The sequence below is a fragment of the Gavia stellata genome, chromosome 4, assembly GCF_030936135.1.
Source record: "Gavia stellata isolate bGavSte3 chromosome 4, bGavSte3.hap2, whole genome shotgun sequence".
Lineage (NCBI taxonomy): Eukaryota > Metazoa > Chordata > Aves > Gaviiformes > Gaviidae > Gavia > Gavia stellata.
Genome location: NC_082597.1, coordinates 63896311 through 63921728, shown reverse-complemented (window position 1 = coordinate 63921728; position 25418 = coordinate 63896311). Strand labels below are relative to the sequence as shown.

Below are 25418 nucleotides of genomic sequence, written 5' to 3'. Positions count from 1 at the left end.
TGCTAAATGAAGGGCTGCAATCTTATAAGGGACTTAATCATTGTCATATGATCAACCACAGCTTGAAACAACAGCCAAAACATATTTTCCTCGGAAAGAAATATGCCACAAAGACAAGGCAGTAAATGGAGCAAAACACATGCAAGTTGATTAGTAATAACCAATTTCATTCAAAAGCTGCATCTCCTCTTTTCAGCCACGCAGTAGGCAGCTGACCTGATCAAATGCTGAGGACCAGGTACTTGGCAAAGCCTTCAGTGGAAATACTCAGCCAAGGGTCCAGACAGCCCAGCAAATGTAGTTCAGCTCTCAGCTGATACAGCAGTATATGTGAATGTAGCTAGGACATTTTCATCTACAGCTGCTCTTCTTTCAAGGGCCACATCCCATTCTGTTTCATCCCATATACCCTACTCTGTGGGTGAGCGACCACCAAAAAATAGAGCCTGGTCTGAGAAGCGAAGCAGCGATGCACTGGTTTCACTCTTCTGCGGTGCCATCGATGATGTGCTTGAAGGAGAATGGAGAAAATTTGTATCCGGCTCCCACGTAGAACTTGTTCTGGAACTCCACCCTGGGGAGGAGCAGAGGGTCATCAGTGCTGCCCACAGTCAGGACCTACAGTCAGCTGAGAGGCTGAAAAGTGGCACCCAAGGCAAAAGGGGAGGCCGTGAGAGATGGTAGCCTCTGAGCTGGGAACGTAAACTCCTTCTGGAGCCACACAGGCAGCCCAGGGAGCAACCCAGCATGCCCCAGCTTTGACTTTCCATCAGTCAGCATGAAAACGCTCCTGGTGAGGCCAGTTGGCAGGACATTGCCTGCCCGCTGAACTACTTCCAGCAGCTCTGAGAGCTGGGATAACTGCCTGCTGGTTGCACACTCTGGTGAGAGACAGACATCTCCCCCCTCCCTGCACGATGACAAGCAACTGCACCACGATTTGCCTTGGCAGCGTTTGTGGTGGGAAGTTACATGGTGAAAAAGGCCACAGCTTGGGTGCTCGGGCAGGATGCCAAATGATGGTGGTGGTGAAGGGCGATTTGTTACCTTGGTCTTGCTTTACATACTAGCCTGATAGTGCGTCCTCACTGCTGTCCTTGCCTGGACTGATGTCTAACTTGAAACTGGTTTGCCACAAAGCCAAACCAGCCTGGAGCTCAACCTGGGCGAATGGCACAAGCGCCGACCCAGGTTTTCGGCAGGTTTTGCAGCCCTGGCTGAACTCTTGCTGCTGTAGGTAGTCCCCAGCTGTCTTGTTTGATGGTAAACCTGGGTGGGATACACAACCAGTGGTGTGGCTGGGATGCCTTTGGGCCTTATCATGCAGCTCAAGGTGACCTCGGTGGCTTTGCGTGTTTACCAGGGCAGAACTGCAGGTTGCCATTTGCCACACATGCCCACAGCCACCACAGGCTCAGGAGGACAGGCAGGTCGCTCCAGGGAACGGCTCAGAGATGGAGCAGGGAGCTCTGACCTCCCTTTGGAGGAGTCTCTCTTACTTATTTGCCAAGGGGGACTGATGTCCTAATGCATAGGTGCTAGCACAGCATGTCTAACACCGGCTGGTGTGGCCACCTGTTTCCACAGCCTGATCCCTCCCAAAGACTGCTCTGGGAAAAGCTCCAAAAGACCACGCCACCTACCAGTGCAGACGCAAGGCATGCAGAAAAGCTGAGAGCCCCTCCATGACAAGCAGGATGGCTACCGTCAGCACTGCAAATGCCGCAAAGATGATGAAGATGACGATGAGGCCTGCCCAGCCGCTGCTGTTGAACCCGTTGTGCATTACCATGGTCCAAAGGACCTCTGACAGTTCTGCAAAAGGAAATAAAAGGAAAACAGTGCTGAACAACAGCTGTGGACAGGCACAGCATGCAGTCAGGCAGCTCACCCATTTTTTCTAGTTAGATGAGTTTGCCTAGGATAAAATATACATGACAGTAATCATGAATGGCCATGCTGCCTCTCCATGATGACTGAGGAAGGAAAGTGGATGTGGATTATTTTCCATTGCTTGTCTTCACTGTGTTAGAAGCTGATGGTGCTGTTTTGGCTTGGCTTTGTATCACAAGTTCATGCAAGCACACTAGCAAGACTGCTGTTACCCTGGCATGATACAGTCATCAGCTTAATTTGCACCTCTTTAACATGACAGATAGGGAGTGTGTGGACCCTTCTAGGACTGCCTGCTGCTAAATCCCAGTGAACATGATCGATTGACATAGTCAATACATGTGTAGATTAGGTTACAAGCTGTACTGATTGATGCTAGCTAAGACACACAGGAGACATGTAATTCCCATTTGTTTTCCAAACCACTTCTCTTAGGGTGTCATGGAGAAGCTGTGGTGGGGAAAAACAAGACAACTGGTTGGTCCCACCCAAGGCAGGCTGTATTAGTGTTTAGGTTGCTTGCATGCTCTTATCCTGCACAGGTTTATATCAACATTCACAGCACTGGTATATCTAATGTGTCCTGTCAGCTCAGTAACATATTCCTAGCTTAACTACCTCAGTCACCACAGGATATCTTCAGGACTGAGCAATTTTCTTTCCTCTTGTGATACAGGCAAAGCAAGGACTTAGCCCAGCTCTTCTCCACCCAGATGCTCCAGCCACCAGTTCAGCCTTTCGTTTTGCCAGTCAATGGTCCTTGAGCCATATTCAGATTCAATGACCTGTTATTTTAGGTGACAACAGATGCAAGGGATCCCTTGCAACTGCTGCCCTTGGGAAAAATACTCCTGTCAATGCCAGTTTGTAAGGCTGCAAAGGAATATGGTGGTTTTCCAGGCAGAATTCTGACATAACACATAAGACTGCCCTTAGCTAAGCTTTTTAGTTGGTTTATTTTATTTAGATACCTGTCCTCCATATAAATCTAATGTGCATTAGCTTCCACTTAACTCCTACTAAGCTAATTTCTGTGCTAAGAAGTACAGCTCACCCCTGTCAATCCATGGCATGCCCACCCCCCGCTTTATTTTCCTTTTTTGTGTGCCCAATTCTTTGAGGCAGGCACAACTCCTAGCCAGAGGCAGTACAGCAATATTAATTAAAAACATTTCAGAAAAATTAGAGTAATTGAAAATCTGAAGTTCCAGCCTGAGGCAATTTCTAGTATTTGAGCATTTGTTTTTATCTTAAATCAAGACAAAAGACATTGAAATGCTGTACATTTCTCATGGAATGTGAGGTTCCACTAAATGTTGCTGGGAAAAATCACAGTGAAAATGACAAATTCCAGGAGTTCTTGAACCAAAGCTTTTCTTTCTAGTTTGCTGAAACAAATCAAAATAACTGTTTCAAGTCATTTTGACATTCATCTGCATACCCTAAGGCTATAGCAAGTGCCTCTTGGGAAATGAAGCTATGGTTCCCATACTGCCTTTACCTCTATGGACTGGACTATCCATTTGGACTGCACCTCCCACCATGCCACACACTATGAAGACTGTTCCAGAGGGGTGGCTACAGAGCAGCATGGGAAAGGGGCCCTAGCCAGTAAATGCAGTCAGGAGCTGCCTCATATATAGCTGCCAGGGATTGCCACCGAAAACTGAGATGGCCACCACAAAATGCTTGGATTGATCTGACCTGAAGCAAAACATTCTGAGACACAAACGTCCATAAAAAGAACTTTGATTTCGTGGAGAAATTTGCAGCAATAATCAAACACCGGCAGAAGCAGTGATCAGCATGGAGTTGCTGGTGAGATAACTAACAGGTAGTCCATCACTCACGTGCATGGGCTAAGCTCAGCGCCCAGAGCCGCAAGTAGGATGCTGTGTTGGAGATGCAGCCAAGGCAGTATTCAATGGTATGGATAGCCTGGTGGACAAATATGTCTCCAAAATTGAACTGAAACAACATAAAACCAAATGCATTTTCTTAGTTCAGGGCTTCCTGGTTAATAGAACAACACTCCACCAAAGGCTCTTCATACTCTTCCTTTTCCCTTGCTATGTCCTGAGCACACAAAGATATTTCCCAGATAAAAAGACTTCTCTGAAATGTGTCAGTTCTGCATGATCCTCCCATACATTCTCCCCAGAGAAATACAATTCCAGGGAAAAGCAAATGTTCAGGAACCAGATCATATTTCAGTCTTACAATTTCAAATCTTTAGATGTCAATCCAATTGCTACCAATCTTTGTGATTTCATATAGAGACAGAAATTCGTATATAAAATACGGGTTTTCAGACTATCTGCCTATTAGCATACATGTTTTTCAAGATATCACTGAATAAGCATATCGTCCAAGACTGTAAAGTTTCCCTGTGACTGGGAACAGCCAGCCATATCCACACTCAATATTGTTGGTACTCCCAACTGCTACAAACATTTTTGTTACTTTTTTAACTGTGTTGCTGCATACTGCAGAAGCCCTTGACAATATCTGCCAAAGGAAGACTTTTCTCCCTAGTCAACACTGCAGGCTGCCAACTTTTAAATGCTCCTTTGCAATTTAAAGGAAGAAAAACTCACTGACTCTTGGGGAAGCCTTGACCTTTTCTGGGTGCAATGTGGAAGTGAAGCAACCACCCCTGGGGAAACAAAAGCTTGAGGTTTGTAAAAGCTTGAGGTTTGTAAGAATGCCTGCCCTCACCAGGCAAAACTAAAGGAAGAATCTAGAGGAATTCATTCTACGAAAATTCAAAGCTTACTCTGTTTGGAAACACAAACTGTTGCAACGTGTCTTGGTATCTTGTTAAAAAGAAGGGCTGGCAACTCTGCAAAAGCCTTCTGCTTGACTTATGTCTTCTACTGTTGCGTCTGTCTGAATAATTTTCTGCATGCATTTTCTTACCTCTTCATCATCATCCTCATGTTCTCCATGGCCACCACTGTGGTCTCCCTGGGAAGCCTTCTTGGAGTGATTGGTCTCTGGGACATCTACCTCATTTTCACCTCCAGGGTTTCCTGAGATGGCTTGAGACCGAATCTTTCAGAAATAAAATGCAATATGTCTTTTGTGTCATGCTACAGGTTGATACCAAAATGAAGCAGACCATGGCACAGAACTCCATCAATAACCTCATGATGGGCAACATATGAAGGACTATATCATGAACATGAGGACAATTTCAACAACAGTCAGTCATCATGGACTGCAGAAACTGAATACTCCTGCCAAATAGCTAATAATACTTAAATATTTTCCGTCCTAGAGAATTTTCCAGTGCCTCCAACTAATTTGGGGCTAGTTTCTAGTCTCACAATGCACCCTTTATACCCACCATGAGAAGATCCATCACTTTTGGCAAATGAGAAAACTGATGCACATTAAAGCTGATGATCTCAATTAGATGGGTGCAAATCAAAGGATTTAGCATCAAGTGAAAAGGAAATGGAGTCTGAAAGGATCAGGTGACTCGATGAAGGTCACACAGTTCTGGGATATAGACAGAAATACAATTCAGATCTCTTGATAGATTTTAAATTGACAAAAACCTCATGACAACCTATCTTCTCTCTGTAATCGTTCTTTACAGAGCTTTTCTAGAGGCCTGAACAACCTGATCTGAGCCTCACCCCAGGAATGACAGCACAGCAAAAGAATAGCCCTACTTTATATGACTATAACAGTTCTATTATACAGCATAAACAAATATGGATCGCATGGCTTCTGTCAGGTTCTGCCCTGTCACTCTTTATAGCTTCCAGCAGGTTTCATGGGCAAGGTCTTATGATAACATATTGTTTCCTATTGCAGCAGTAATCATTGTCACACCTGCTTTGTCTTTGCTTTACCTGAATGTCAGCACAGAGAACAGACTTTGTTGCAAACGTATAAATCTGGGTAAATGTAAGATGTGATCAGACAGCTAACATGAAAATTAGGAACAGAAATACAGGGGCATAATAGAAGGTGGGGAAAAGCTGTTAGATGTTACTAGCATAAAAGCAGGAGATGGAGTCAGCTGTGTCAAGCTTTCATCCAAATCCCAGAAGAATGACAAAATAAGAAATTACAGTGCAGAGGCAGGGCTGCAAAGGTCTCCCAGGGACCTGGCTTTCAGTTATGGGTCAGAAGTGACTGGGTTGGAAAAGGGCACACAGCACAGCCAGGATCTCTTTCTTCAAATGGAAACACCTGTGCCCTATAAAAGGTACTCCAGACACTAACTCCAACTATAACGAGAAGTAAATCCTGACAGACAAGTCCTGTTAGCGTAATAAAGGAGAGAATTAATGAATGACTGGGAAACCGCAGCTGCCGCAGTTACGTGCTGAAGAGCTGGGCAAACCGCAGAGCCCATGGGAAGGAGGGCTCCGTTAATGTGAAGGCATCACTTAGGGAAGAAAGCACTGCTAGAAAGCAGGCAACAGCTTTTAAATCAAGCCTCTCCTCCAAGCAGTGTTGATCTCTCCAAGGCCAGGAGTATCGCAGATGCTCTGTTCCTACAGAGCAGCCAACCTGGAGTAAGCAGGTGGCAGTGGACTGGCAACGGAAGTCTTTGCCCTGTCTTGGCTTTACCAGCACTTCAGTCTTTCTAAACCTTCTCTGGTTTTGGAAACAACACTTGAAAGAGCTTAACTCCTCTCCCAACAAACAGGGTATGGCCTTGTAAGCAAAGCTCCTGCTTCCCATTTAGATGGCTCAGCCAAATGTCTGTACGCATGCTTTTGGTGCATGTGCCATAAAGCACAGTTTGAAATCACCGGAGAAACTCCGAGATCAGAGAAAAGCAGAATTAGATCACTGCAAACAGTTTTTGGCGTCTGTCTCCTCAGCTTTGCCTTTGCTGTACTGTATCCCCCTTGCCTGATCCACTTCCCTTACCATGCGCTGTGCTTTCTGGTGGTTGGCTCGGAGGATGAAAGGTTTAATTAGGAGCATCCAGGGAACAGCAATCAGAGCAAATATGACCAAGAAACTCTGCACTTCTTTCTAAAAGACAAAACAACAAGAAGAGCAAAAAGTTACTTTATTTCCTTTAAACATCTACATTTATGGTTAGAAACCTGATTCTATAAAATGGTATTTTTTTTATACAACAGATATACTCCCTTTATTGGTTGAGTCTCCTCTGGTTGTCAGGACATGAAAATAAATGTATACTGCTTGAGGCTCCAGAAAGCACTGCCAGCTAGAGATGGTTGGAAACTCAGAGATGAAAGGCTTTCATGTTGGAAAGGGTTAATTTGCCAAAACCCAATGTTACTGCTTGAATCTGGCTCTCCAGTGTCCCAAGTGAATGTCCTAACTGCTGGGTGATCCAATCAGTCTGCCTTGCTTTGATCAATGTAGAAATGCTGCAGTAAGAGCCAAGTCATTCAAGTCTTCCCCTGGAAAACAGGGAATCCAGGATTTGCTCTACATTTGCAATTCCAGAAGGGATTTGAATGCCCATAGCTTAGGCTTGATAAGACATTGCCCCCACAATATAAGGTGTTCTTGTTGCAGTATGCCACCCCTATTGCTGTCCTAACATAACAAAAAAACCCCAAAACCAAAGAAAACCCCAAACTACAACTTCTGCATTTTTTTTAAAGCTGACTTAGATCTCTGACCACCTTATGGTTGGTCTCATACAATCTTTGCATTCAGACTACCCAAGTGGGTGGCACAGACAGTTACTGGTGGGGTAGGGGTATAGGAATATGAAAAAAAAAAATTACCATCTTGGAAAGGCTTTGGGTTGTTACCAAGCAAAACGTTCTCTAAAGACTTTTTGAAGGCTGGGAAAACTGTGTTTTCCCAAACTCCCCTATAGCCTTAATGCAGTTACTTGGAACTCATTGAGGGTCTCTACTAACTCTGACTCACCAGCAGCCCTAAAACTGAGCTCACGTTGAAGTGCCAGAGTGTGCAGCTGTATAGATGTAGATGCATACATGTGGCTGGAGTAAGCATTTGCTTGCAGAGTCTTCATTGATGCTGCTGATGTAAAAATCAAGCAAGAAAAAAAATAGTCCATGTTCTGAGTAAATAAATAGAGATGACTTTAAAAGAAGTTTTCTCTTAGGGAAGATTTTTTTGCTTTGTTTTTTTTTTAAGTGAACTCCCCAAGGAGATATTTCTGACAAAAAGCCACCAGAAAATCCTCCAGCTACTTCTGTTTTTTAGCTGAAAATATAAAGGTTTCAAGGTTTCCAAAGAAGAAATAAGAAATTATCAAGGAAAGGAGAGGCTTGCTCTGTCTCTAGCATCGTGCCCAGGCTTCAGGACAGCACATCTGCAATACCCAGCTTTGCATCTCTAATCATCCTTCTTTCCTTTTTTCCCCGCCAGAAATATCTTAAATTGCATCATCATTCTTGTAAGGATGACACTAAGAATGAGGTTTTCTCTGCATCACTGATTGATAGCTTCTCTGTCCTACCTGTCTACAAGGCCAACATGAATACCAGAAGAACAAACTTCTCCTATGTGACTGTCACTTGTGATTGAGCTTCGGAGCCTGTTCCCCATCTTTATGCCCACTCTCCGCACCACCCACTGTGAATCCAAAACCAGCCACAGTGGATTCAAGCTGCTTGATCCATACCTGATGCAGATATAACGGAGCATTTGAAGTGTCACCATAATTGAACAGAAACATGTTGATGAAGTGGATGAGGATGCTTGGTGCACTCTGGGATGAGTGGACATCAAAATGACACCATTTGAAAATAATCATGAAGACCAGGTAGCCAAAAAGAGAGATAATAAAAATCATCTCTGGAATGAACTGAAGGATAATGTTTATGTATTTCTTGAAGTAACTGGAAGGAATCAGGAAAGATAACTATAATTATTACACTAGGTATTAATACAAGGTTGCATCCAGGTATGGCAGTACTGTACACTACTTAGTCTTTGGAAAATAACATAAAAAACATACAACTATCACTAGCCAAGAAAGAAGTCTGTAATTGCAGCTTTCATCAATGAAAGCCATTATTTAAAAGTTTTGTCTTACAGATTCTTTTCAGGTTTTTGTACTTGACCCACCAGTATCTCAGCACCTCATAAGATTACTACATTGAAATAAAAGTTGATTTTCAAAAAATGGCTAATTGACAAAGTTAAGCATTATACACTGAGAAAGGTCAAAACCAGGTGTAGAATCAATTCTGTAGGGGCAGTCCTCCTCTCTGTTATCTACAAACACTTTCTGTCCTTGATGGTCACTACATACCTTCCAGCCTTGGAGAGTCTCTCAAGACAGTAGTGTCAGCTCCTCCACTCTGTCACCATTTCTTATTTGTTGTTGCAAAATATAAAGGCAGAGATATAGACATACACACCCACAGATCCTGACCGAAGGCCCACTAAGGCAGGTCAAATGCACGCACACACGCTGTGCAAGATTTCACTGTGCTTTGGATTAGGCCAAGAGAGTTTGCCTTTCAAGACAAAAATTATCAATAGTGGGAGGTGCTATATATTTTTAATTCAGTGTACTTCAGTATTTCTGCAGAATGAAGAATATAACAGAGAAAGCAAAAAAGAGAGTTTATCCAAGAGAATATCTGCAATGTGCTGGCCATCATTCTGGCCTTCAGACTCAACACTCTGTACCAACAGTGGCATAAGTCAGACAGTGTACAGGGCATTTCTACTCTCACTGGGAAAGGACAAAATTCAAGTCATCGGTCTGAGATATGAGGCTTTCTCTGAATGAAGGACAGTAGTTTAGCAATGAGGACTTGTGTGCTGCAGCAATGGGCTTGGTGAAACAAACTTACATGTGGTTGAAGAGACTGAGTATGACCCCAAAAATCATGTGCACAATCCCTATGACAACCGACATCTTCATTTTGTAGGAGTTCAGGAAAGTCAGTTTATTTGATGCAACATTCCAGATCTTTGGGGAAAGGAGCAGAAAGAGACAGAAGAACAAGATTTTCAGGTGTTTGATCAATAACAGATTTGTGGAAGTTTTTGCTTTGATACCACCAATTTACTCCTACCAGTTCTAGTAAGAAGATAATAAGCAACAGAAATCTATATGTTCCTTATAATACTTTTCTCTCTGCCAAGCTTCTAATCTAAAAGGTATAAAGTATTATCCTTGTTTAACAGAGGAAATAACAGGGATTTAGAATGATGTAATGACTTTGCTTCAGTCCTCCAGAAACCAATGCAAAGGCTGGTAGCAGAACCTAAATCTTTTCAGTGGTTCCTTGCCCTTAGGCTGAGTCATCTCCTTTAGCAGAGGTGGAGAGGCATAAGAAAATCCCTCCACTGCTACGGAAATTTGTTCCACCTTCACCAGAGAAGTACCAAGGACAGATCATGTTCAAACTTTTTGTTTGAACCAAAAAACCCTCATTGCAACTCTTTGGCCATGGAGATCAGATTATCGCCTGCCTCTCTGCAGTAACTTTTCAGTCGTGTTAGGACAGTAACCATATGACTCTTCTCAGTCCTGCCTTTTTTATGCTACAGAGCTTCGGGGTTGCTTCTCCTTTCTTTCTAAAACTTCCTAGACCCCAAATTCTTCTGACCTCAGACATGGTAAGTAGATAACTCTTTTCAGAGGTATCTAAGTATGGTACCTGAACAGAAAGGAAGAAGACAGGATTATTTGGAAGGCAAAACATTAGCTTATGTGCTTTTGTCCAACATAATTTGCCTCTTCTGTGACTATGGAAGAGACTGCCCAGCCTCCTCATCTCAGGGTGACTCTTTCTCTTCCAACATACACCTCAGCCATCCTGCCAGGACTTGCAAAATGCAAAGAGCCATCTATCCTTCTGGGCAGATGACACGGATAATTTCTACAGAGAGGGCCACGCGGGGGCTGGTGCTTTCCCGTCCACTCCTTCCCTGCCAGCACTTGTTCAGCCATTCCTCCCTCCCAACCAGGGGTCCCGGCCTCCCAAGCAGGCAGCAGCCAGGGTGGAAGAGGGGCTAGCCTAGGTTCACCTAAATTAGGGATGTGTCAGGGCAACGTGGAGAAAATTCAGTTTCCTCTGTCATGACTTCCTGAACTGGACTGCCTACGTCCTGGGCAGAGCTTTAAAGCTGGGTTTGTGAAAAACTTTCTACAAGGTCAATGCCTCTGCAAACCAGGGGAAGACAGTGGTTTTTTGTGTAACCAACTGAAATGAGAGTGCATCCAGCAAAACTAATATGAAAATTGAAACAGGAAAGCTTGATGTTAACAACTACATTTCAATATGTGATAAAGAGAGAACGGCATGAAAAGGGAAATAGGACACAGAGAAGAAAATGTGGGTAGGTTAACTAATACTGGCATTTACTTCACACTTCATACCATAAATAGATGGCATGGAAATCAGGACCTTGCCTTCAAACTTGTGAGGTAGCTCTGGAATATGTTTAGTACTCAAGTAAGGAAACTGAGTCCAGCAGACTGGTGACAGAGTGAAGACTGCAGCACAAGACCACTCTCCAGCAAAATCAAAGTTCCTTCCTGCTTACCATTTTGTTGCTACCTTTACAAAACTGTCAGCAATATATATCCTTGATTGCTAAAGAAAAGCAACACAACAACTATGTAAAGAACAGGCAAAGAGCAAGAAGTGAAGAGCACGGCTTCAGGAGAGAGAGCAGGGAGCTACTATGTAGAAACAGGATTGAAATACAAATTATCTTAGAGCAATTCAAATTAATTACCGGATCTATTCCAAATGGATATGGATTTCCAGAGTAGACTCCTGGGACTGCTGGATCCAACTGCAGCACCGTGTTGTCCAGAAGCACATCCTTACTACAAGAGAAAAGGGAAATTACCTTTGCAGCTTAATCTCACCCTATAAGCCTATGGTATATTTATGTGAGATGTGCTGAGGACTACCACATGGTATCTGTCACCAACTCCAGCCTTTCTGTGAGCCGTTATCCTGGGCGCGCACGTGTGTGTGTGTGTATAAATGGGTCCTACGCAATGACAGTCTCCCTCACACTGATAATTCTCTATGCATCAGTCCCAGACACCTGCAGATTTTTATGCACATCAGTGCCTGAACAAACAGGCCTGTGCTGGCGGACTCTATATTTCCATTTCAATAGCGAGTTTGTCTGTGTGTGTCAGACAAAACCTCTGATTCATTCATGACTGCAACCACAGCAGGGAGTTCTTCCCTTCCCCACACAGGCAGTCACTGTGTCTTTCTTTCAAAGCCTACATGCTCCATTCGGTGTGTTTTCACTTGTTTATGACATTTAGTGACTTACTTCCAGGTGCTATTTTTAAACATGGGGATGATATGCCAGGAAGAGCCAAAGATGTTGAACGATTTAGAGAAGCAGTCATTGTAGATGAAGCCAGTATACATGGAGAATATGCCCATGAGCAGGATCAGGTAGCGCCCGCTGAAAAAGGTGTTCCAGATCTGCAGGGGGAAAAGGCCGTGCCAGTGACCAAAGTACCTGCAAGTCCCATCAAATGGTGGGCCTTGGTGAACAGGAGACATGATTGTACTAATCTGTGTGGATACAATTATTCATAGGAAACTTCAGGTCCCTTGAGCCCATCCAGGTCTCTGTGTAGAAGTAGGCAGAATTACTTGCCAAATCTCTGCCTCACAAGCACCTTCAAAGGATCTCCACTCAGCCTTTGGGAAGCTGGATGCCCCCTTTATCAAATGGGGATGATGAGCCTTTTCCTATGCTGATAGGGTGCACCAGCTCCCTGGTACTCACCTCATTAGTGCTTTTCTGGGCAAGAAGGCTCTTCTCGTTAATGACCATCCAGAGTGCAAAGCCCAGCATGACAGCGCCATGGCCACAATCCCCAAACATCACCGCAAACAAGAAGGGGAAGGTAATGATAGTGTATGGAGCTGCAGGAAGGAAAGGACAAGAAGCTCAGCTCGTCCTAAACAAAAAGACCTGAGCAGAGAAGCAGTCCACCCCACTGGACCATTCCTCACAGCTACTACCCTTAAAGGCCTCCACGATCCCTCCCCTACTTCACCAGGGAATCAAGATCTAGTGCAGAACTAGCTTTACCACCAGAAAGACTCTAGGTTTCTGTTCATTCTCAGGGCTCTCCTTGAGATGAGTGTTTCACACTTTTCTCAGGTCCTTTTGGCTTTTTTTTTGCCTCAGCACAATAAGCTCAACTTATATTTGCCTTGTGAGCTTAGGTCTTTTCCTCAGTGCTGCTACCTCACCATTTGTTCCCCATCCTGTATTTGTGTAGTTCATTATTCCTGCCACAATGAGTCACTGAAGACCGATGGCCAAAACCTTTGCCTGAGAAAATCCATGCCTATGCAAACAGTATGAATTTTTACCAGCAGAAAATATGGTTCACATTTCTCAATCAGCAATGAGTGCATGTTTTAGGATGATGGAGTTCAAAGGCTGCAGTTTGGCTCTAGCAAGCCATGTGCAGGTAGCTGAGTGTTTCTCACCTGGGTTCATCTCCCTGTAGTTGCCCACACCATACGCATCCACAATGTTCTGAAATCCAGCTGTGAACTTGTTGGTCCTGTTGAAGGTGGGTGGTGCCATCCTGGTGTGTATGGCGGTCAGGATAGGGGCGATAGTAGAGCCACTGCGCTCCTGCAAACCCAGTGACAAGGACAGACACAGTCAGGATGGCTAGCAGAGTGTAATCGGTCCCATAGCACTAAGGTCTGTGTCTAAATGTGCACAGGCAGCAACATGAAAGCTGGGCTGAAGAATGCTATATCTCAACCCTTTTTCTAATATCCAGATTTTTCTATTTTCTGTGCTATTGATTTGTTCAGGGAGAGCTGCCAACACTGCTGACTCTTTTGGGTCAATCACAAACCTGCTAATATTTAATGCTGACCTTAAACTCCCCGAGGCCAAGTGATCATGCGACAACCTCAACTTTAATGAAAAAGAAAAAGGAGCCCAGCATGATGGTAACAGACAGAAGTCTGAACATATGCTCAACATATAAACAGTGCAGTTTGGATGAGAGCTTCAGGGACCCAAAATGTTGGTCTCTTACCATTCCCTGATGGAGAGCTCTTTTTATCCGGCCAGCATCAGCCACTGGGAACCAGATCTCTGCAATGACGCACTGCTGGGTGACGTCGATGTTACAGCAATTCAGGATGTGGTATATGGCCTTGATTTTCTTCACCTTGATCCCCCACAACCACAAGTTGGCTGCTGCTTCATGCAGCAGTCGCTGGCGGTGGGACTCGGTTTGGGTTATCACCTGTAAGCACAGCACAGGCAGCGATCAAGATAGGAAGGCATAGGTGGCATGATCCACTCAACAGTTATTCGGGGAAGGCAGGCAGAAGAGGGTTGCAGAAAGGGAGCGATTTGTATGAATGTGTGTGGGGGGGTGTATCCTGGAGGGCAGTGTGTACAGGTCTAGACACAGGACCACTTGACACCAGGTGCACGATGCTGTTCGCTAAGGCTCTCCCTGCATGGCCTTGAGCCTCTGTAAGTGTAGAGGAGACCATCGGGAGTTACTGAGCTTTAGGATTGGCTCCTTACTCTGTTGCTTACAGGCTGGTCACATCTCACCATGCACTTCCACCTTGCCACCTCCTGTAGGCAACTCTGTGCCACAAACTTGGGGTACATAACATTCATGAGCATGCCTGCCTGGCTAGAGCTATAGCTCATGGCCCTGGTGGGACTTCTATGCATCATGTGGTCACCACAGTGCTGCTGCATAAATGAGCGGTGGAGACAACGTGTTAGGAAGGTAACCTGTGCGGTCTACAAGTGCTGAAGAAGCCTAGCTGCCCACGATGCTCAGGAGTGAAAGTCAGTTTGGAAGCAGACTTGCGTGCAGGCTTGGCAGTCACAGGCATCTACAGAGGGGGTGACAGCAGGATGTTAACTGCCAGATGGGCCACCCCAGGCAAACAGGGTGTCCGTTCCCTCCTGCCTTGGGACCCACTGACTGTCATGTCTGACAATACAGAGGTCACAGGCAGGAGTCCTTCCAAGAGGCATGAAGTCCTGATACAGTATGTGGATGTTCAATTCCCTCCTGCCTTGCGACCCACTGTCATGTGTGACAATACAAAGGTCTACTTGTACTTCTAGAATGGCAGTCTCGGCTTTCCATCACTAGTGTGAAAAGCGCCCCAAGATTTCCTCGGTAAAGAAAACCTAATTTAAATATAAAATAAATCTTTAGAGTCCTCTCTGAGCTTAGTATAGTTGTGCTGCACTTGTGACTGAGCAACTTTGTGAGCTGCTGAGGGAAACCATGCTGTAAGAGCTGGATGAAACCCGTTTGGACATTACAGTTTGGTTACAATACCTGCAGCCTGCTGATGACCTTAGATCCCACCCTGTAGCCCCATATTATAAGGTCTAAACCTCTGACTTCTGCACAGCCAACAGCAGCAAGTAGTTTTTGAGCCCCTCATGTGGGAGGCTGTCACTCAGCACCTCCTGGGGGGGTGTAAATGGGCAGAGCAGAGCAGAGCACAGCCACTGGCCTCTGCAACAGGCAGGGGGACCGCTCCTGGGCTGGTGGCTCCATCCCCAGCCCCCGGTCAGCTCTGCACAGCTAGGTCCCAAAACAAGCCTGGGATCTGGCCATGGCCACAGGGTTTCAGATAGGACAAATATTGGGGCAGGTTCCATTTGCAGGGTTCAGACCCCAGCAAAGCCACTGCCACTTACTGTGTTTAAATCCTCGATCCTTGTGTTGACTCCATCAAGCATTTCTCGGCGCTCGGTGGCAGACTCTGGACAGGGATAGACTGTGGCACGAAATCTAGCCTCAGTAAGACAGAAGTGAGAAATACCATTTATTTGACTGATTTTTTCTTCCTCTGGACTCTTCTCAACTCAAAGGTGGCGAAACTGGACTTTATTCCTCACCTGGTAGTATGCTGCTCTTATATACTACAAATTTGTGCCTGGTCTCCCAGAAAGGTCCAAAAAGGTACATTTATCTCTTCATGAGACAAAGGATCCCTTCATCTGTTCTAGCTGAAAAAACCCACTGCCTGCCTCAGGTGTTACAAGGTACATGATATTATGAAGTGGTCAGCACTAATACAGAGACACCTCCCTTATGCCCACACTAAGGATGCCTTGCTAACGTCTGGGGAAGCTGTTTGAACTGCAAAGAGCCGCAATAAAAAACAAAAACCTAAACCCACAGCCTGACAAAGGCAGCCCCCTTAACACGGCAGCCAACAGATGTCCCTCTTGCACTGAGGCTGGAAAAACACCATGTCCCTGTCTCTGCACTACCCTCTCGCAGTCACTGGGGGAAGGCATCAGCTGAGCTACTGCTGCACACAGCAAGCAAACACCCTTTGTGAGTGCAGGCTGTGTAAATAAAAAGAAAGAAAGAAAAGAAACCGACTGTATTTCCAGGATAAAACAAAAGGAAAATGACCATACAGCTGGCTCTTGGCTTCTGGTCCATCTGTTTAGCTAGACAGCTTGGGAGCAAGGGAAGGATGGGTGAAGTTTTTTTAAACACCTGAGAGTGATATCTGTTATGTCAGCTTACATGTGGCCAGACCAATATAAATGCTTTTATAAGCTTACCCCCACGGCTGTATTTTGGTGATTCAGCTGTTTTGTTTAATGTGGTATAATAAGGACTAATGTGGGCTTTAATATGTGAGTGAAGGTCTTCTCTCCATGCAGGTGTTGTATACTGCTTCATCCATAGTATGCAACACGACCTTCTCCCCTGCAGTGTTGTAAAGCCACTATATGAACCCAATACCGCCAATTAGAAATAAATAAGTTGCATGTCTCTCTGAAAAGTGTACAGCTACCTGTCCTGCCTGCAAAACAAGTCCCAGAGCATGCTTCATGCACGAAGAGCAGGCACAAGTAGTTCCCACTGGGACCTTGCAAATCACAAGGTGCACTGCTGCAAGGCTCTGCACCTACAAGCTTTAACTGAGCTGAGGTGCTGCAGTAACTAAAATATCAGAGATCCCTCCCTTTTTTCCTGCTCGGTTTGTTCAGTGATACCTAGTGCTTGTGAGGCAGGTTGATGCCTGCCACTTCAAGGGCATTATAGATGTCATCCTTTAATATTGCCCCAACAAGTCTGCAGGAAGAGATCATTCCTCTTTACAATCTTCTGCCCACCTAAGGCAATACACTTCTGCCATCCTGCAGTGGAGTTATGCTGAGTTAGGGTTGCTGAAGGGCTGCCCTTCTGCACGTGAGATGAATTAAAAGACGACAGGGTCATAGGGGTCTATCCCTGTTTAAGAGAAAAACACATGCATGCTCGGTATACAGATAAGCATCATGTTCTGGCTTTGTCTGAGCACAGAATATTTCACCACCTGCTCTCCAAAATCAGCTCCAGCACACACAGAAGTGAGGACAGTTGCAAATTGAACAAAACACGCAGCAGTTTCCTAGAGATCAGCCCAGAGCTGTGTGTAATGACAGCACACACTCTTCAGCTAAACTTCCCTTTCCAGAATTGAATCTCTCCTCACTCAACACCTGGTATTCGTTTCCAAAGGTTATTCACCCTACCTAATTATTTCCATCTTCTTATTCTTCACAGCTCCTAGTTCATCTTTAATAAGGATTTTTAATCAAACTTGAAAGCTTATTCCTCCATGTTGTACAGTTCCCCCGTTTCCAATAACGTTATTGCAGCAGTGTTGCTTTGATCTTTTAACAGCCATTTTGCATACTGAGTATCAGCTTTGCCCTAATGGCACAGACATCTCTGAAAGCTCCAGGAGAATTCAGCAGGGAATCCTTACGTTGATAAACCCAGTTTAGCATTCACATTAGCACTGAGGCAGCCACAAGAAAAGGAGGAAAAGAAAAATTCTTACATTATCCTCCTCCCTGCTCCCTCTACACCTTTCACTAATAAATTTGTGCGTGGACTTAATGCTCATGAAATTGGCAGACTAATGTTACCAATTAGAGTCAAGCAGGGACTACAAGCGTAACCTGAGGCACAGTGTTCTGCAAACAAATCTTACCCTGCCTTGCAGGAGACTGGCTTATACCAGTCCCATGATTTTTGCAGGATATTTACTTGTCATGAATGATGACTTAGTGCTAAGCAGAAATGTCCTGCTGGGGCTGGAATGACACTGCCATCTGCTTTAGGTATAGTTAACTCTGCCTTAAAGATGGACCAGACCAAAATGTCTTGGCCTGTGTACCAGGGATGGCTGATGGCCCACAGAGCACAAAAGGAGAGTCATGGGATTAATACATTTAAAAAACTGCCACTCAGCAAGACATCCGTATATGCATGCATATTAGCAAGCAAAAAATTTGAAAGGGAGGAAGGAAAGACATAAAGGACAATTTCAAGCATAGCCTGATTAGCTGGCAATAAACAAAACCCAGTACGCTAACACTGCAAAGGACATACTGTGAATTTGTCTTAGGTAGGTATGTTTTCTTTCAGTTACAAGAGGCTGAGAGAAACCAGTCTAAGTTCCCTTCTACAAACCTACCACCACATACATGTCACCAGCTCATAAGAACTTTGCACATCATGGCCCACCCTGCAGGGATCTGCTCACATTTCCAGTGCTGCCTGGCCCCATGCTCCTGGCTGCACCCCGTTGCAGACCGTCATGCCTCCAGTTTGGAAGATTCTGGGTTCAATCAATAACAAAAATGCTGACAAGGCATTGCACTGTTCTTTTACTCCCACCCTGGAAAAAAGTATTGGGCTTTTGATTGCAGGGAATTTAAAATGCTGCAGGGAAAAAAAAATTAAAATCCTCCAAAATGAAGTACTTGCAGCACTCTGTGGGCAGCCCCAGCCAACTCTAAATGTATGGCCCGGCAACTTGAAAGGCCCTTGGCACAGGGGCAAATGCAATGGGAAGCGTTCACCACCAGTAACCGCCCATGAGTGCAGAAGGGGAGAAGGGTACTGAACAGCATCTAAAAAGCAGGGAAAGAAATGGGACATAAGCAGGAAACTGTAATCCAGAAAGAGAACAAGACTCACTGAAAGCTCAAAGACCACTGGCAGCAGCAGACTGATCCTGCACAGTGGCGATGGCAAAACTCCCTCCATGTCTGAGGTTCAGGATCAGAAGTGAGTGACTGAGACCTGCGAGTCTTCCCCCGGCTTTCCACGCCCCTTCGCTACTCTATAGAGAGAGACGCCCACCTCAGGAGGGCTGAATTGCTCTCAGGATGATCATTGCCCTCCACTGCCTATAGAAGGCATCTTGGAGGGCCCCATTTCTAGTGCAGGAATTGCTAATAGTCCCCAGGGGTCTATCACTTCATGGGGCTGAAGTCAGTTCTCCCAGCTGGAAGAACTAACCTTCCTGCATTTATTCTGCTTAAAGGCAGGATGTAAGGAAAGACCTGCCCTGAGTGCACGTTGGGTAAGAGCAATTGCTCACCCCCTCCCTGTGACCTCCTGAAGCCTGCAGGCACTTGGCTGGCCCCGCTTGGCCAAGGGGCTATACCTGAAATGGATTCGGTGACAACAGACAGATCCCCTTGTCAAATCTGATTTACACTGCAACAAAGCCCGTCGGTCATCAGTGGTATGAAAGAGTAACAAAATATTTGACCTGAATTATCTTTTCAAGATGCTTAACAGGGTGGAAACAAGTCAGGCTGTATGAAGCTTTCATTTCTCTTCTGGGCTCTGTCTCTGATTACACAGATATTGCCCAAAGGCCTTGGAAAAGGGCTGAATAAACTACAGCATCATCTTTTTACACTGAAATGCAGGAAGGCTTGAGAGCAGTTTGGGGATTACCAGTGTTCTGAGTGCCCAAGTTAGGGCCCCTGGTTTTCAGGAGAAATGCTTAGTATTTCTTAAAAAACAGTCCCCTTTAAGATGTCCCAAGTTAAAATCCTAGCAACTGAAGATCCCAAGATCTTTAAGTCACTTCGGAAAATTTAGGACCTCAATTTTCAAGTGCCAAGGTGACGGATATCTTTCATGATTAGGAGCAGCAGAGCTGAGGAGCAGAAGGGAGCTCAGTGGCAGAGCTGACAGCTGGGGCACGGAGATCTAATCTCCAGCTCCAAATTCAGCCAGCCAAGGCTGACAGGTAAACACCTCTGTGGGAGTCACTGTGGCTTGACCACCAGCCTGCCTTACCCATCGCAAATCTTCTTGATTTTTTGTTTAAGCTGCTCTCCTTGATAGAAGATAATGAACACATTCTTCTTCACCTCTTCTCTCTGCAACGCAATTCAAGCAGAATTTAAAGCACCGAGAGGAAAGAGTCCAGTGCAAAAAAGGTGGTGGGTTTTTTCCAGCATTCTCTTCATTGGTTTGTTCTTTTAGCCCAGCCCCAGTTTTCCAGCAGCAGTGTTTTCCCTAGATGCTGCTTCAGGGACCAGGCACGGGCGGCAGCTCTGGGTTACGGGGGAAGGAGCAATGTGGAGTGGAGAGGTAGAGGACAGGAGGTCCACTGGGGCACAGGGCTCACCCCAGAGACACCAAGGGGAATCAACCCTTTGTGGCCAGCCCCAGGTGAGGACAGCCGCAGCCCACCTCCCCGGTTGTCCCCGTAACACAGCCACCCTACTAGGACTCACATGCACCTTCACCAGGGAGGGCAAAGAAGCCACCTCAATAATGGCAAAAAGGGAAAGCAATGTAAAAAAAGACTTCCCCCATCCTCAGACTTTCCCACCTTTCTTCTACAGGCTGCCTTCAGACACCCAGCTCTGGTGAGGCAGCCGGTGCTGCAGCATGGCCAGCACACCAGTCCAGTTTCTGCAGGTCGCAGGCATGCACAAGGAGCAGTGTGAAACAAAAACAGGTCGGTACCTACTGTCACAGGGTCCTCCAGGGGGGTGTCCATTTCGGTGTACCTCAGGTAGATGTTTCCCCTGCAGGCTCGCCACAGTAAACGCTCAAAGGGTATCATCCTTTCCCTCTTTATTACCCCTGCTGTGAATCTGAGCAGAGTTAAAAGACAAATAAATTACAAGCCCATTCTAAATCTTTTAGGACCTGTAACACACATGATTTTACAATCTCTTGTTTTCTAGCCCATGATAGCCAGGGCTCTGCTGCTGCTGTGGGCACTTCTAGGAAAGATGTTCTTGCTCAAGCCTGGCTCTTATCTACTGACTTTATCCCATTGTTCTTTCTTTAAAACATTGTAAGTCCTCCCCAGATCAACAGGAAAAGAAGTGACAATTCTGGCTAGAAATGGAGGAATGGAGAGATACTTAAAGTCACACGAACAGAGAGTGCCTGAATGACAGAGGTAGGAGGTAGCAATTTTGAAGCAGTGGTTTATCTTTACTCCCTCCTGTTTTCCTTTTCCCAGAAAGCACCAGACTGCACCTTTGAAGTGCGGCATGACATGCTGGTATAGACCCACCAAGGCAAGTCATCTGCAGGCATATGCTTTGCTCATAAAAGAGTTGAACAGGACTTCAGAAATACCAGCATAAGCAGCTAAAAACACCAGCCTGGACGAACACCATCAGTGAGTTTCATCACACCTAGCTGATGTAAACGTAAGGGAAAGCTGTTTGAGTCTATGCTGTCCACCAAATTACTGTCAGCAATACACACGGTGGTGTTTCCGCTCCCCTAACTCTCACCCTCAGTGCCATTTTCTGTTGCAGACAAAGCCCAGTGCAAGCAATCCCATGGCTTTTTGCTGTGGTTAGACATCCATCCCTGAGGACCAGGCTGGCAGCCAGATGCCTGAGTCCAGAAACCACAGGTGAGGTGCTGTAAGGTAACAATTTTCAGTCAATACCTACTAAGGTGTCACTGGAATTGGTGGCCTGGAAGTAAAAGTCCATTTGTCCCACTGACCCATAACCTGAGCATAGTTTTGATGATACACTTCAGAGGACAGACACTCTTTAATCTTCATTAAACAGCTATGCTGAAGAGGCTGGTGAGCAGCCTCTGCTAAGAAGCTGAAGGAAGGGTACCAGTGTCACAGCAATGCAGTGCAGGTGGGAAGCCTGGCCATGCTGGGGGCCATGACCGATACACACCCCAGCTTGGCAGCTGCAGCAGTGCTTCTCAGCTCCAGCAGTCCAGATGTGTCTTCGCTGAAGAAATCATCTGGCAGATTGGTTTCTGCCTGGAAAACATTCGTTTTAAAAACTATTCAGCATTTCCAGTTTGAAAACTATTTTCACATTTTTCTCCCAACATTTTTTCCCCCCAAGGTAGCTTTCCACAGAGATTTAGACCAAAAGGGGGGGCTGGGGGGGTGGAGGGAAAGGTAAACTATATCTTAGCAACTGAAAAGCATAAATGCCATTTTCAAAGAGATCTGGGAACCAAGTTCTTGAGACCCATTTACTCAGGGAGCAATGCAGGCTCCAAAGTGACTGAGATGCTTTTGCAAACATATCTTACTGGCTTGTGGTAAAGACCACTGGATTTTTATTAAAAATCAATAACAGCAACACACACTAAATGAAAATGTCAGTATTTTTAGGAACCTTCCACATCTCTGTTGGAAGAACAAAGAGGCCTCTCACCTCAAAGAAGTCCTGGGTTTTCTTCAGCAGATGTTTGAGCTCTGTCAGCTCAAGGAAGTTCTGCTTCAGCGTTTGCTGGTTCTGGTTGGCTTCGAGCAGCTCGGCTTCAAGTTTCTCCAGCACTGACTGTTTAGGGTCCAAGCACATCAGAAAAACTCTGAAGCAGGCCAGTGGCCCTTTTCCAAGCTAATACCAAATCTCAAACAATAGATGGTTGGTTTTTTTTCCAAAGGGGAATACAGAAATATTCAAGGAGCACTTCAATAAACGCTGGGTTTGTAGGAAGATATTAATCAATGCCAATGCCTCATTTTCCTATTGCCATATTCCCTACTGGGTGCTTTGTCCTCTTCTGGCATTAGAGTTCTGACTCACCTGACCAAAACTCAGACAGGTAAGTGGGTGCCTGGCGTAGGTGTCTCAGCTTGTCTTGGCACCTCTGTGGTTCCCCACAGAACATCTCAGACCCCAGGTGGACTGGCTGTCAGTCTACTGACTACAAAAGCAGCCTATAACAAGGCTATTAGCTTAGGTTCATTAGCTACAGGCCAAAAATTAGGTGAGGATGTGGGTCCAGGAACACAACAGGCAACCACCTTGCTCGTGAAGCTGAAGCCCTTGGAAAGCATGGTTTTTCTTCCTAGTCACCTACATGTGCAGCATTTAAAAATTACCCCGTCGGTAAACTTAGCTTCCAGCGGGGCTAGAATAAAGCATCCCCTGCACATCCAAAAGCAAGGCACAAGTATTTGTGTCAGGCCCCGATATTACTATATCACAACCATACTCCCACCAGGACAGACAGCCCTGGGGTTTTTATGTAGTGAAGCCAGTTCTAACATCAGCTCTCCTGGTTAATCACCAAAAACCTTCTTATTCTCTTCTACAGGATGATGGGGGCATTCTGTGATAGTGTTACCTTTCCATTAATAAGTGGGACCAGAGGGATGTTTCACAGGGGTTGGTAAAAAGACTGGGCTCCTTTAGGAACATGTAGTAAGACTAGCCTTAACCTAACTGCTGATACAGCGACTCGGGGAGCAACTCCACAGGCAGGGAGAGCTGTGCCAGCCTCAGCTACCGGCTGCTTCCTTGCAGGGGAGGGCTGTATCGAGCATATTACACAGACATCCCAGTGCACATCCCCTTCTCTCTGTCCTTGGGCTGCTCCAAATTCTGTACCTCCATATCAATCATTTCCCGAGGCAGGGGGGTCTCTGGGTACTTTTCTAGTTTGACTATCTCAACACTGTCTTCCATCTCGTTTTCCAGAAAACCTGCAAGGGAAGGACACAGAAGTCTTGATACAGAGTCATCCCTGCTACATCATCCTGGTCACCAGCTGCTGCTAAACCCCGTCAGGACTGAGGCATCACATGGAGGTGTGATAAGGGGCAATGATATACAAGGACCATCATCCCAGTGCATATATACAACCATCAAGAGCTGGACACCCAGCAGCCTCCTTTCTCATTGAGGATGCTGTTTCTCCTGAAGTTGTGGTGACTGCTCCCACCCCCTTGCCCTGGACAGCCCTCAGCCCTGGCACAAATAGCCAGCATGGTGCCCCTTGCTTGGGGCAGGGAATAAGGCACACAGCAAGCTCAGGCTTTGCTCCTCTGCACTAGCTATGGCAAGTGCTGTCCTTGCCACAGTGGCTATGGTGGGCACTGGTGTCATGATGGGTGGAGTGCAGAGCTCAGAGGACACACGTCCATAGGAAAGCAGGCGCCACAGGCTCTGTTGCTCAGGTTTTAAGGATTTGTCCCCAGGCTGAAGCACTTGGCCACAGGAAGCGAATGCCAACGCCTGCACATTGGTGCAAGAGTGTTATTATCTGGATTAGCCTCCTGCTCAGCCCCAAATTTATCTTGTGATTTTATATAAGCTAATTAACCTCCTTTCACTTCAGTTTTCAAAACAGGGGCAACAATTTATTGCCCATATGGGGTGAAGCGGTAATTAGCTGACGCATGCAAAACATTTCCACGGGCTCAGATGAAAACATCACCATTTTGCCACTAATTCTGCTCCACAGTGTGAGAGCACTTAAAGAAATAAATCCCACACCAGCAGCTGGCGGAAAGCCAATCGCGTTTGACAAGCGTTTACTTACGCAGGATCCTCTCCAAGGATTCGCACCTTCTCACTTCATTCACAAACTTTCTCTGGAAGCTGTTCACATTCGCATTCAGCTAAAAACAGGAGGGAAAACAAGCCTGGGGCTGGAGACTGCATGCTGCAGCACTTATTTTTAATATCAGCACAGAACGAACACCTTCAGTGCAGACGGCCAACACCACTGCATCTTACAGACTGCTAGAGGCAGGGCAATACCGTGGGTTTCCTTAGGGCCAAGGACATCGTGTCCTTACAAGGCTCACTTCCACCCAGCTTTGCTGTGACAGCAGGAGTCACAGATGGACTCTCATGGAGGTACCCCCTTTTTTCTGGTGGTGGAGGGAATCGTCCTAACGTTGTGCATAGTGTGCAGAGCACTGGACGGGGACTCAGGAACAGGCTGGGTCTCAGCATGGTGACTGGCTTTCAGATCCACTTTGGGGAAGTCCCACTCTCTCCATGGGCTTTTTGACCACTCTGCAGGTGCACATTCCCCAGGTGCTGTGAGGGAAGGACAAGCACACCCCAGGGTGTATCTCCCGCAGCTCAGCGTGCCGGCTGAGCACTACTCACATCTCTGAACTGGACCAGACCCAGCTCCCCAAGCTCGGCCACGCAGCAGTAGGCAGCCTCCACCTGCAGAAAGAGCTGCATCAGGCTCATCTCCTCGCTCCGGAAGACCGAGGCCATTTCATATGCCCTCCTCCGACCCGGGTGTCCGTAGGGGCCTTGGTGGCAGCGGCACAGTCTTCCTTGCCCAGGGAGGTGCCAGAAGGTGCTGAGCACTGTGGGAACATTGGGATCACTGAGTCAAGGTGCTGGAAGCTAACCCAATGCTGCCCATCATGTCCTTCAAAAGGGTTTCTTCACCTCCTAAAAGCCTCCTTGGACCCACATGACATTGTATCCCACCAGCGCAGTGACGGATGCTAAGGTGTGTGTGTGTCACACAGGGAAAAAGGGGAGCC

General features: G+C 45.9%; 1 protein-coding gene across 2 annotated transcripts; it reads right to left on the bottom strand.

The window, feature by feature from the left end:
• Positions 1–480: 480 nt before the first annotated feature.
• ATP6V0A4 (ATPase H+ transporting V0 subunit a4) lies at positions 481–25140 on the bottom strand. 2 transcript variants are annotated; one of them, XM_009813644.2, is made up of 20 exons: positions 25024–25140; positions 24446–24524; positions 23512–23606; positions 22330–22455; positions 21835–21923; positions 20643–20769; positions 19961–20043; positions 15544–15637; positions 13892–14104; positions 13323–13473; positions 12607–12746; positions 12139–12296; positions 11578–11671; positions 9681–9799; positions 8498–8714; positions 6790–6897; positions 4813–4947; positions 3744–3861; positions 1644–1815; positions 481–574 (listed from the first exon to the last, which is right to left on the bottom strand). In XM_009813644.2, the coding sequence occupies exons 1-20, from the start codon at positions 25138–25140 to the stop codon at positions 481–483; spliced, it is 2529 nt and encodes an 842-aa protein (XP_009811946.1). The 2 variants fall into 2 exon arrangements, with proteins under 2 accessions (XP_009811946.1, XP_059673228.1); XM_059817245.1 differs by lacking the exon at positions 4813–4947.
• Positions 25141–25418: the final 278 nt, after the last annotated feature.